Raw genomic sequence first — 12912 nt, 5'->3', positions numbered from 1 at the left:
ATCACTTTTAGGAAAATGTAATAACTTCACTTTTTTATTGAACAGAGGAACTGAGAGTGGTGGGGATGCTCAGAAACCCAGAGTGTGAGGATGGGGCAGGAAAGGTACCATGAGGTGTTTCCATCCTGTTCCACATCTGGTCATCATCGTCCCGAGAGATGGAGCCCTGGGGAATGGAAACAACGGCAGGGACTTGTCTGTTTCCTCTGAAAAGTTAATGTGGACATGGAGTTAATACCTGAAGAGTGAGAGAGAGGGACCAGGAAGGTGAGGGATGCAGCAGCGGAGTAGAGAAAATGATGGACAGTGTCAGGGGTTTTGGCAGCGAGAGTCTATTCAAATTAGACCAATGGGATGTGTAGGATGTTCATGGAGGATGAAGTCACGTCTGTCCATGACCTCGGTGAGAATCAACATATGAGTTAAGGACACATCAGTAGTAACACAAGACTCATATTTAATGGCATAAGATTTCTGGGTAACTTAGCTTGTCCTGGTCATCAGTAGAGGTGCAGACACAGTATTTTTCTTGTTCGTGACTCCACGCCCAATGGGCATGTGCAGTGGGACTCTGTCACCGCACCTGTGTGCTCCTGGGATGCTCTGTGCCGGGTCAGGTAACCTGGCTCTGCCTTTCCTCCTTTCATGGATGTGTCTTCCTGCAGAGGAGCCTCCCCTACAAGAGGCTCCACAGAAGCTTCCTGATAAAGGTTCTCAAGGCCCAAGTATGAGGGCCCAGGGGTTTTTGTCTCACTTCCTCATCAACTGAGTCACTGTGAGTAACGGTAGCTGCTCCCACTGCCATGAGCTATAGCACAGTAATAGTCGGCCTCGTCCTCGGGCTGGAGCCCGGAGATGAGCAGAAGCCCTGCGTTGGCCGAGGCATCTTTGGATCCAGAGAAGCGGCTGGGGACCCCGGAGCCCTGGTGCTTCTCGGAGTCTGATTTAAACCACAGGAGATAACGGGGAGGGCTCCCTGGCTTCTGCTGGAACCAGCGTATTTTGTACTCCCCAACACTGAAGCCACTGCTCAGGGTGCAGGTGAGTCTGGCTGATGCTCCCAGAGGTGCAGAGAGGGAGGACGGCTGCGTCACCACAGGCTGAGAGAGGGAACCTGCAAACACAGACAAACTTTTGTGATGAGAGTGAAGCTCAGGGGTGTAGGAAGAGATGAACTGACGGAGGGTGGGAACTGAGATCTCGTCCCCGAGGCCATTCCCCACCTGTGCACTGAGAGAGGAGCACGAGGAGGACGGGAGTCCAGGCCATGGTGCACGCAGCCCCTGAGCCCACAGTGGGGCTGGGCTGCCCCAGGCCGCCTTTTCTTCCCCACCCTCCGCCAGAGGAGGGGCTGTGCATGCAAATGTGTGTCCATCCAGTGACTGCCCAGCCCCTCCCTGAGCCATGGTGCTGGAGCTCAGCTCACAGCCAGACTGAGGATGGAGGTTGGTTTTTCCCTCTGAGAGAGTCCTGGGAGGAAACACCTGCTGACACCACACAAAGGTCCCTGCTCAGGGGACTCTGCCAGGCCAGAGAGGACACAGCTGCTGAGTCCCATCAGGGAGCATAGAGAACAGCCCCAAAGCCCAGGCTCCTTTGAGTGAATGGTCCTCACTGAGCCATTGTGCAGGCACCACAGGGCCGTCCCACAGCGGCCCCTAGTGGTGGCAGGACACACACCTCCTTGTGGCCCAGAGCCCTGAGAGCCCAGCTCCTTTGTGCATCTAAGCAGGTCCCTGTCTCTAGTCACAGACCCATGGGCTGATTCCTAGTGAATGTGATTCCCATACGCTGTACATTGAGTTTATTTGTTTGTACTGTATGTTTCTGCAACAGCCTCAACATCTTTCAATTGTTTTTTTTTTTTAATGTTCTTAACTGCCAAACTGTATTTCTCATGTCTTTTTGTTAATTTGAAAATGTTTTAGGTGATTCTTGGACTTAACTGTTTTTATATAAATATAAAAAATATTAATATTCCCCATTAGTTATGTGTGGTATTTTTAAAATTAAGTTTAAAATATCGATAAATTAAATAATCATAGATTTCAGCGTTTTTTATATTACTATATCCTCTTTATCAACACATCTATTTCTATCATTACTCAAGTCTTCTCTTTTCCCTCTTTGGCTGGAATTTTTATTTCGTCTTACAATGTCCTCAGGCATTCCTTGGCAGGTGGCCGTCAGGAGTCCATGTGGTGATATTGTGTGGGGTGGAGGGAGAAGGGGCTAAGGTTAAGCACCAGGCATTTCCTTGTCCCCAGTGGAGAGGCCTCTGCTGAGGCATCAGATGACACAGGCTGGGTCTATTGTTTCACTGACCCGGTGACTGAAGGAGAGACGTGGTCAGATGGAGACTCGGGATCAGCCCTAGGAAAATGTTTGGGTTCTGAGGCTGCCGTGCACGTCCCAGGCAGGTGCCACAGGACTTTCCTGTGCTGTGGTCTTTGCATGGCGATGGTGGCCTCCCACTGCCCATTCTACTGTTTCTGAGAAGAATCCAGTTTCTGAAGAAGGTTCTGCTGTGTCGAGGTGAACACAGGCTGATGAGTGATTTCAACAATATCTCAGTTTAAAGTTTGTCAAAGTCAGTGATTCTTGAGACAGCGCAGAGCCTCAGCTGCTCATCACTGAGAAACACAATACAGTACAGAGAAGATGCTCAGTGACACTGATAATTAGGGAACTGCAAGTCAAAACTGAAGTGAGATATTACCTCGCCCAGACTAGAAGGGCTGTGAGAAAGAATGAGAAATAATAAGGGTTTTTTTGTGAAGATGAGGGGAAATTGGAACCATAACTTATTGTTGGCAGAAATTTAACATTGCAGCTAAATTAGAAAACTTCTGATGGGTCCTCGAGAAATTTAACGTATAGTTACCAAATGACTCATCAATCACAATCCTAGGTGTCTATTCAAGAAATAAAAACAAATATACACACAAAAACAAAGTCAAAAGCCTGTACTCATAAGTTTCTAGCACATACACAAATGTTCCTAGCACATATGTGCATAACAGACACAAGATGAAAAATCATCTAATGTCCAACAGTGGATAAATGGATAGTGAACTGGACGGTGTCCAAATAATGGAATATCGTATGTCACAAAAAAAATGGATGACTCACCATGGCACAACAGTAGATCTCAGAAATATTTGCAAAAGAAAAAAAAATAAAAGTCACAAAAATCCACCTATTCTCTGGTTCCATCTATATGAAATGACCAGAATAGGCAAATGTATTGAGACAGAAAGTGGATCAGTTGTTATCAAGGGTAGAGTAGAAATCTGATGAGGATTGATGCAGATGTGTGGGGACTTCCTCTGAGGAGTAACGTCACCTCGATTTCCCTAACGCTGAATCAGAACAAAACTCAAAGGATGTCCATGGCCTTGACAGTGTTGGTCACTGCTGCGGCATTCAATCCCCAGAGATGCTGACACTTAGTACCCAGTAAAAAGCATTTTATAAACAAAAGTGTCCTGTAAAACATAACCAAAACACATAAAATATGTGTTTTATAAGAAATAATTCATTAATATGATGACTCAATAAAAACGAAAAAATCTTTCCACCCTCCACGACATATGGGTGAAGCACTGTGAAGACACTAGGACAGAGTTACAGTTAATGCGTTGTGATCGCACACCCTGACCCAGTCACACACGTGGAGTCACCCGAGAGACACCCCCACACCTGACCAAGCATGCAGCAAACCTCTTCCTATATATTCTAGAACAACATCCTCTCTGCCTCTGCCCTCTTCTCTCAGCCCCGCTCTGTGGGGCCCAGGCCCTGCCTCCGTCATCCTGCCCTGGATCAGGACAGCGTAAGTTCTAAATAATGAAATTTTTCTCTTCTATGATTGTGTATGGAATGACATGTCTAAAAACTCACTGCCGACCCTGCCTTCAGTCACATTGACCTACAGAAAGGCACTGCTAAAAGTATATTGCTTTTTGTCTTGATTACTCTATGAAGAGCCAAGTTTTCCAGCACACAGTGACATGCAGAGATGCTGATCAGTAAATTAATAGATATAGATACAAAACTCCTCTTAAATGAGAGATTTTTATGTATTAAAAACACAATTTTCTACATAACAGCAGTTGGACCCCGTGTGGTCATTCTGAAAATTCTATGATGACCGGTGGCAGTGGTTATGTGGTGACGGACATCTGGCCTTCCGTTGTAACTGTCACCTGTGAGCCAAGAGGTTAAAATGTGGTAGAAGTTGGGAGCCCTCAGCTTCCTAGCCGGAGTCCAACAAGATGGGAATGTGAGTTGCTGCTCCACAGACAGATTCATATGAACTCCTAAATGCCGTCACGACAAATGGGTGATTATTTTTTTCTTGAAATATCATTTCTCTTTCATTTCTCACTCTCCAATTTGTCAAACAAAATTTCCCTCTTCTTTCTCTCTTTCTCGTTCGAGTGCAGATGTGCACCCATGAGAATGCGCGCTGTGGGCGTCCACGCTGTGTCCTGTGGGTGGGAGCAGAGCTGTAACACCATGACGTCTGACCCCAGGAGCATCCACGGTGGCAACAGCAGGCTGGCAGCTGTGTGGGGGGGCTTTGCTGAGAAGCAGCACTTCCTCCTGGGATTAAGAACGTCCTGGTCACCGACCTGAAGGGGCAGAGACGGCGTCCAGTACAAGTCCATGCGTTTGCACAGGTGCACTCTGAGCCTGCTGTGCGGCCTTGACGTGTCCATGATGTCCATTTGGTTTTCGGTATTTACAGAGAGAACCCAAAAAGTGTGGCCTGATGTGACCCTCCCAGCGTTCTCTTCTGTGATCTCAGGTGGTCTCAGAGCAGGAGGACACGGAGCACGTTCTGGACTTCGTCACCGGCCGAGGGAGACACGCAGATGAGACGGGGGGCATCCCTGCTGCTGTCAGGCTGAGCTCCCACAGGACTCCAGGCTCCTGGAGGGAATGGGGATTGTGGCTTTGGTAGAAAAAGGAGCTGATTCTCCAGATTAGGAAAAAAATGTTTGTACGGCACCTGGAAGTGACTGAGCTCCCTCTTGTTGGTTTAGGGCTGTGCGCTTGGGGTGGGGGTGTCCTGTGTAATTCTGTGTGGTGTGATCGTGAGTGTTTGCTTATGAGGTGCGTGTGTGAGACTGTGTGTCCCCCCAGGAGTTATTTTCCACTTACACGACACAGATGTCAGTGTGAACCCGCTGAAATCACTTCCATCACAGCTGCACACTCTCTACCCATTAACTCAGAGAACCCGCAGCCCAGCTCCACCTGCAGGTTTGTTTATTATTCTGGTTCATCAGATGGAAACACCGAGGCGCTCAGATTCATGGCCCAGCTCGCAGGTTCCCAAGGAGAAAAGCCAATTCTGATGCTCTGAGCTACAGACCTGAATGTGTCACTCATCCACGGGGTCACTATTCTCTGTGCAAGGGTCAAGCGCGTGGGAGTCCACGACATCGTCCCTGTGCTTTACGTGGAGCAGGAATTCTTGGACCTCCAGGGAGCCCAGGGCGATGGAGCAGGAGACCCGCCACATGCGAGACCCGGCCAGCTGTGGCGGGAGCTCTGCCGGAAGTCCACGCGGCCCTGTGTGCACAGCACGTGCAGGCGAGAGGACTTGTGCCGTGGAGGAGGGATGTGTGTGACGTGCTGGGTGTTCCCTCCACAGCGCACAGATGAAGAGGCCGGCTGGCCCCTCCATGGCCTTCAAAAGTATCGTGTCCAAAACATCCATGGAGTTTTAAGACGTGTCAGGAATTATCTGAGAGACAAGAGGAGAGAGAGGCTTCCATCCTTGATGCAACTGGCCCATCCACCCCACCTGGTGACACTTCAGAGACTGGACTGTTTCCTCGGGCGTCTCCCCTTCCCCAGGCTTCTCCATCTCTTCTTCTGTGTTTGCGGGGGGAGAGGCGGGGATTATTATCAACTGACTTGTTTCTCCCCAGTCCGATCGCAAAATCGATGCTGCAGGAGGCTGTAGCACAGATGTTTTGTTGTTTCGCATCCTCCTGGCACAGGACTGGGCTGTGCATTCTCCAGCCCGACAAGCGTGTCGTGATGTGGTACTTGGAGCTCAACAGAAATCGAAATAAAAAAGTGACTTAAGAGAATTATCACAGTGACTCCAAATAACAGCTCACGATTAAAAGTGGTTTCAAATGGATGAAGCTGTAAGCTCGGCTGCAGGTCTGATGAGCAAAAACTGTGTGTGACCTCCCTACGCAGGCCTGTGCCACCTGGCATTTCTGTAGGACAAACAAGACCTTTTCTTTGCCTTTTTCTTTATTTTTGGGCCATGTTAATGAAGGCCAATTGGTCCGTGACAGGAGGGGGAAGTCCTGTGAACAGGTGGCCTTGGGTGTCAGAGAGGAGTGTGTGTGGCCTCTTAAGGAGTTTACGGGTTCCCTACACTGTGCAGCTGAAAGTCCTGAGTGTAAATGTGGGCGCTGGGCCTCTAACCATGACGACCGCTCCTTCTACAACAGAGGACGGAGCTGTCACTTTGTGAGGCCTGAACTGGGCCTGGCCTGTCACCCCGCCTAGGTTCCAGAGGTGCCCCACGGTGAACCCGATGTCCCTGGGATTCCAGGGGGAGGACGCAGGGCGGAGACAGCAGCCTGAGGGATAAGGGGTACATCAGGAAATGGGGCTTTTAGAAGATAAAGTCGGGGTTCCCGGGGCCCCGTTGACGTTTTAGATGTGAACTGATGGATTCAGAAGCCATCAGGGAGCTTCTGCAGGTACCTAAGGAGCCTGAGGACTTGTCCAGCGGTCCCCGCCCACATGTGTGCATTCCAGCCACCGCGTGCACAATCTCCTCACCTGCAGTGACCTGCCCACTGGTGATCGAGGTCAGGGACAGACCTGGAGTCTGAGTAGTCACAGAGGGGTCTCTTTTACCTGGGGAGCAGGGCCGGGGGACACCAGTGAGGGCTGGCACAGGGCTCCAGTTGACGGAGGTGCCAGTTTCATCTCACGAACTGGTTCACCTTTCACCCAGGTGAGCACCAGGATGAGTTTAACCTATTGAAACTCCTGGCATCTGTGGGACTCTGAGATCAATGGATGACAAAACTTTAAATTCCAACCCCACGGATGCAGTTTCTTCACAGTTTTGCCCCCCGCCCCACCCCACTATTTGATGAAATACAGGTAGAGCATTTCCCATATGGTAAAGAAAAGAGCAACCAAGAGGGAGGAATGGCGAATTCTTCCAGAGACAGGTAAAGAAAAAGACAAGTGAGAACCACCTTTCCTTCACAATAAGTGCAACAATAAATAGGGAGATAGTTCAAAAAAGTAGATCTCATTGTCACATGTACACTACATTTAGAAATGAGAGAATAGAAAACCACTTACTATATTTTGCTTAAATTGGTTTATACACAAATATACAAAATAAAAAATGGCATTGAAGAATATGAAAAAATTAAAAATATTAATTCTTGTTAAAAATACATAAAGTGCATTTTTCTTAGGAATATTTCTTAGGAATATTAAAGAAACAATTCCACTAAAAAAAAATATGAACAAGGAGACCAAATCCTTAGAAATAACACCATACATTATTATAAAACTATTCCACATGTCAAAAAAAATTATAAGACAACATGAGACATAAACCTTTAGAGGCTTCAAATATTTAGGTCATATGTATATTTCGATATTGAGAAAAATAATTCCTAATTCTTGTAGGAGATGGGTAGAACAGTGATATCTACACCACAGCTGACAAATAAAATACATTAAAGGAAATCACAGAGCAATTCTACAAAACATTGATACAGATGTTCACAATTCAATATTAACAGAGATGCAACATTACCACATGTGATTTATTCCAGGTATACAGGTTAGGCTCCATATTGATCAACCTTTAATGTTACAGATCATATCAATAGATCATAGATTAAATTACATGATCTTGAAGGACTCTGTAAGGGTCTTTCACCAAATTTAAATTCCTAATGAAAACATACACAAATAGACACAGAGAGGTACATTTATGATATGGTAATTCCCACTGTCTGACACGCACACATGACTTAGTCCTACAGCCAGCACCTGAGCTAATGGGGCGGGGAGGAGGACATTTCCACGGAGACCAGGAGTGGGTCAGTGTGACTTTAGCTCTATTATTATCCATCACCATTATGCAAGTATCACAATGCAATTGAACAAGAAGAAATGGATAGTTAGATCTTCACATCGATGGGCATGGACACGTGTTCATTCCCAAAGCCCCAAATGGATGCTGCAGCCTGAGACACTCCGGGGCCAGTGCACTAGGGACAGATGACACCTCCCTGTGAGCAGAAAGAACAGGCATTCCCACTGAAGACTTAAAAATGGATGACTTACTCTAAAAACTTCTGGAAATAGGTAAATGACCAATGATGAAGATTCAGGATTCCACAGTCACAGTTCAGGGCTGAGATGACCACGGCTGGAACCCCACCTCAGTCCCTGAACATCAGTGGGAAGTCTCTGTGTCCCCAGCTGATGGGGAGCTGACCTATGTCTCCTTTGCTGCTGTGATGACTTTGAGGACACAAGGGAGATGAGGAGCCTTCACTCCCAGGCACTGGGCCCATGGAGGCAGCAGCAGAATCAGAAGGGGCAGAAGCCACAGACGCAGCCTGAGCAGGCGCTGTTGGGTGTTTCCACTCCTGGCCGATGATAAAGTGGTTCTGGTCTCAGTTCCCCACAGGCCTGGAGCTCTGTGTGAACACCAAGGCTGCTGTCACAGAGGTGCACTGAGTATCAGCATCGTCCTAAGGCCTCAGCCCAGTGATGGTTAAAGAGTCCGAGGTGCCAGATCTGAGCCAGGTGCTCAGACAGGACCCTGAAGGTCGACTCCTATAATGATAAACGCAGGATTAGGGGCCCTTTCCTGGTAGCACTTTATACCAGGACCCATACTGGACCTGAGTGATATTTCCTGATTCAGATGGGGCTGGATTCTGTGTACTTCGTTGTGCCCTAACCTGTCACAGAATCTGTCCCTAGAGCAGCCAAACCTTGGTACCCAGAAAATGCTCAACTTGAGAAAATTACTCAATCTGTTGCCAACAAGGACAGGCTTGGGGGCAGAATTCAAAGGATGTGGACACATTCTCTAGACAACATTTCCCTGCGGTGGGTCTCAAACCTCACTTTTAGGTCAAACACACAAAGAAGGCGGCTGTCTGGTCAGAGCAGTGGGGTCGGCTCAGGGAAGCCCCACTGCACAGGAAACAGCAGGTTCTTGTCTCACTTCCCCAGAGGTCTGGAGCACTGTGGGAGCACTGAGACTGCTGTCCCATGCTGAGCAGTAATAATCGGCCTCGTCCTCAGCCTGGAGCCCACTGATGGTGAGGGAGGCTGAGTTGCCAGACTTGGAGCCAGAGAATCGGTTGGGGACCCCCGTGTCTCGATTGCTATCACCATAGATGAGGAGTTTGGGGGCCCTTTCTGGGAGCTGTTGGTACCAGCTCACATATCTACCCCCGATGTTGGAGCTGCTTCCAGTGCAGGAGATGGTGACACTCTGTCCCGGGGCCCCAGACACTGAGGACGGCTGGGTCAGCACAGACTGAGCCCAGGAGCCTGGAAGAGGGAGAGACACAGAGATGTGATGCTGGGTCTAGAGACAAGGGAGGGGGGCAGGGCCCCATGTTTTTCCCCAGGCTCCCCTCTCCTGTCTCCTTATCCATTCACCTGTGCAGTGAGCGAGGAAGGTGAGGAGGAGAGGGGACCAGGCCATGGTGGAGATGATCAATGAGTCCTGCTCTCTGTGTCCCCACAGCTGAAGCAGAGCTTCCCTCAGGTCTCTCCCTCCCCTCTTGTTGCACTGACAGAGGGAGGGTCCACTCATGCAAATGAGACCCCCAGCTTTCTCATCCCACACTGGGCCCGGGGTCAGGCCCCTCTGCCTGGGAGTTAAGGGGTGGGCAAAGGCGGGACGGTGTGGGACGTGGGGGTTGGGGAGGTCACAGCTGTGAGGCCTAAGCAGAGGTCCCCAGGCAGTGCCAGGTGGCTGGTTCTAGCTCTATTAACCCCCAGACCTTCAGAAACAGGTCCTGTGTGCCCCCTGCTGTTCAAGTACAGACACACCATGCTGTGACTTGTTGACCAGAGCTCATCTGAAATAACTCCTGCCTCCCCTTTAATCTGTTCACTGCCTTTAAGGGCCAGGACCCGTGTCCCCTTATGTGGCCTCCGCATCACTTCGGAGCACCTTTAGGCTTCAGTCGGACTCCTCAGGGTGACTGTCCCTGACTACCTTGGCTGTTCAGTGGTCAGGACTGGAGTCTTGTCTCATACAAAGTCCTCTCAGATCAGGATCAAGTCCAGATCAGTGACCGTCCCCACAGAGGCATGTCCCCTTCTGTGCAGGATGCAGGTCCAGTCACCGCGTGTCCCCCTCCCATGTGCCCAGAGCTCTCTGACCTGCGGATCGCCCACCGCCCTGAGGAGCAGGGGCTCTTCTCTCCGGGGCTGGGAGGGGGTGGGGAGGACGCCCTCCGTGCATCCCTCGTAGACGATGCTGTGTAAGTCCTTGTCGTCTGTATTTCCTCCCGCTCAACAAGTTCTCCACTCCTGGGAGCAGAGATTCCCACCTAGGAGTCTGTCCTCAAGCACCAAGTCACATGTCTGCAGGTGCCATGGCTGAATGACATTGTTTGTGACACTTACCCAAGTCCAATAAGGACAGATGTGCAGAATGTTCTAGGACGGAATGACTTAAATTTTTAAGTTACTCTGATAGGTATTGATTAAAAGAGTTCATATACTAGTTACTGCCTACCCAATTAAATAGGATGTATGTCCTTTTACATAAAATTCACCTCAATAAAATGGATTTTAAGAATTACTCTTAATGTCATTCTGAAGATGAAAGTACAATCAGAAGTTTTTTTTTTTGAAAAAAAATCTGTGCTTATTGCAGAGAGAATATTGATGGAAATTGTGGTAAGTAATATGGCTGGAAAAGCAGTGGTAAAGAATCATCTCCTGTTCTCAGGTAAATAATGGCCTATAAAGTTTTTTCTAAAATACTTGCGTGTTTATTTATTCACATTATTTAGTCATGAGTGTTGTATCATGAAACTGGTCTTGCCCCGTGAAACCCCACGAGGAGCATCCTGATACAGCTGGTGCTGTCACACCTTCCTCTTCTGGATCCTGGAATCTGATTGTCTGTAAAAATTTCCAGAGTCCTGGATCTTTCATTTAAACAGCAAGTGTCTCAAAAGCACTTTTCTAGGAGCAGGATGTATGTTAGGCAGTGAGGACTCATTTCGGAGCAAATCAATTAATCAGAAGTCCAGGGTCTGTGGAGTGACAGAAATGTGTCTTTCTTCATCCTGCAGGCACTGGACCCACAGCTGTGGGGCCTTTCAGTCCCATGAAGCACAGGGCAGAGGGTGACCACATGGTCCCCTTCATGCTCCTGACACCACCGCTATGTCCCACCAACGTCTTGTGTTCCCCAGATGTCTACCTGGGGGTGACCAGGAGACAGTACTCACCTTGGGCAAAAAAAGCTAAAGCATGGGATGTAGGGGCCTGACGGACATGATGTCGTGGAGGATACACTGTCCTGTAGGTTCTTAGGCTGGATGAGCGCATCATTTTTAGGAAAATGTAATAATGTCATTTTTGTATTAAACAGTTTCACTGACCATTGGGGACAGGAATACAGAGCATGGTGACGAGACCAGAAATGGGACCTTGAGGCGTTTCCACGTCGTTCCATGTCCGGTAATCGTCCTCCCGAGAGACGGAGCCCTGGGGAGTGGAATCTACAGCAAGGACTTGTCCGTTTTCTCTGAAAACCTAACGTGGACGTGGAGTTACGTCCTGAAGAGCCAGAGGGGGAGACCAGGCGGGTGAGGGAGGCAGCAGCAGAGGAGAGAGAAAGACAGACGGTGTGAGGGGCGTTGGCAGTGAGAGTCTGCGGTAGCCGCGACCTACTGTCTTGGCCTCTGGTTCAGAGAAGGAGAAAACTGTGTCTAATCCAGGGTGAGTGTTAACGTATCAGCTGAGGCTGTGTCATTATGACACAAGTTCACAATTACGGTAGTAATTTGTGGATGAACTTGGTTGACTGGATCATAATCTTTAGCGGCAGACACAGTGTTTGCAGACAATAGAAAATATGTCTCTACCCTCGGTTCCTGATACAGAGCTCCAAGTGCCAGGGTGACAGGAGTGTCTTCTGTTCTTACAAAAAAAAAAGTAAGAAGAAGAAGAATATCTAGTTAAACATATCAACATGGAATAAACTGTAAATGTCTTTAGTTGTAGCTAAAGATTAAGAAAAATGGAAAGACAGGTGTTTGTCAGTGTGTTCAAAGATTATCAAGATATTCTAGGAGGAGATAATGAAAGCCATTTGTAGACTAGGTTACTGCATTTTCATTACATTCTAAATAAAACGAAGTCAGTAATTGGAATAGTTTGTCAGTGCTGCATAGGATAAAATTCATGAAGAACAATTTAAGTTACCAATCAATTATACTGTTAAAAGTGAGTGGGAGTCCAAACACAAGCACCATAAGCCTGGAAAGGGCAGGGAAATTTGAGAGAGTTTGCAAGTAAAGAATTTAGCAGAATTTGAAACTTACTTGGCCTAGAGGATGGGAGTGAGGCAGGGAGAGTCTAAGAAGCCAGAGTTTGAAGGATAGAGGTGAATAAAATGTCACTAAATAACATTTAAAATTAGGGGATAGAGTGATAGTTGAGGTAGAGGGTGGATTCGAAAATACCCTGAGTCCTATTTGGATTGATTGAGTTTGAAATGCTTGAAAGACTTCCATGACATCAACGGGAAAATGTTTAACATGCTTTTCGAAATGCAGGTCTTAAGTTCCAAAATGAGATGAGGTCTAGAGGCATAGGTTTTGGCATTAACTAGCTAAAGGTGAT

The 12912-nt window shown here is 48.0% G+C and overlaps 1 gene segment (V, D, J or C); it reads right to left on the bottom strand.

The window, feature by feature from the left end:
* Nucleotides 1-9056: 9056 nt before the first annotated feature.
* Nucleotides 9057-9758, bottom strand: LOC120614203 (immunoglobulin lambda variable 1-40-like). The segment is given in 2 exon segments: nucleotides 9057-9588; nucleotides 9700-9758. Coding segments are annotated over 2 exon segments (423 nt in total).
* Between the last annotated feature and the right edge of the window lie 3154 nt (nucleotides 9759-12912).

Source organism: Pteropus medius, unplaced genomic scaffold (genome assembly GCF_902729225.1).
Source record: "Pteropus medius unplaced genomic scaffold, Ma_sr-lr_union100, whole genome shotgun sequence".
Lineage (NCBI taxonomy): Eukaryota > Metazoa > Chordata > Mammalia > Chiroptera > Pteropodidae > Pteropus > Pteropus medius.
This window is presented reverse-complemented; position numbering and strand designations above follow the sequence as displayed.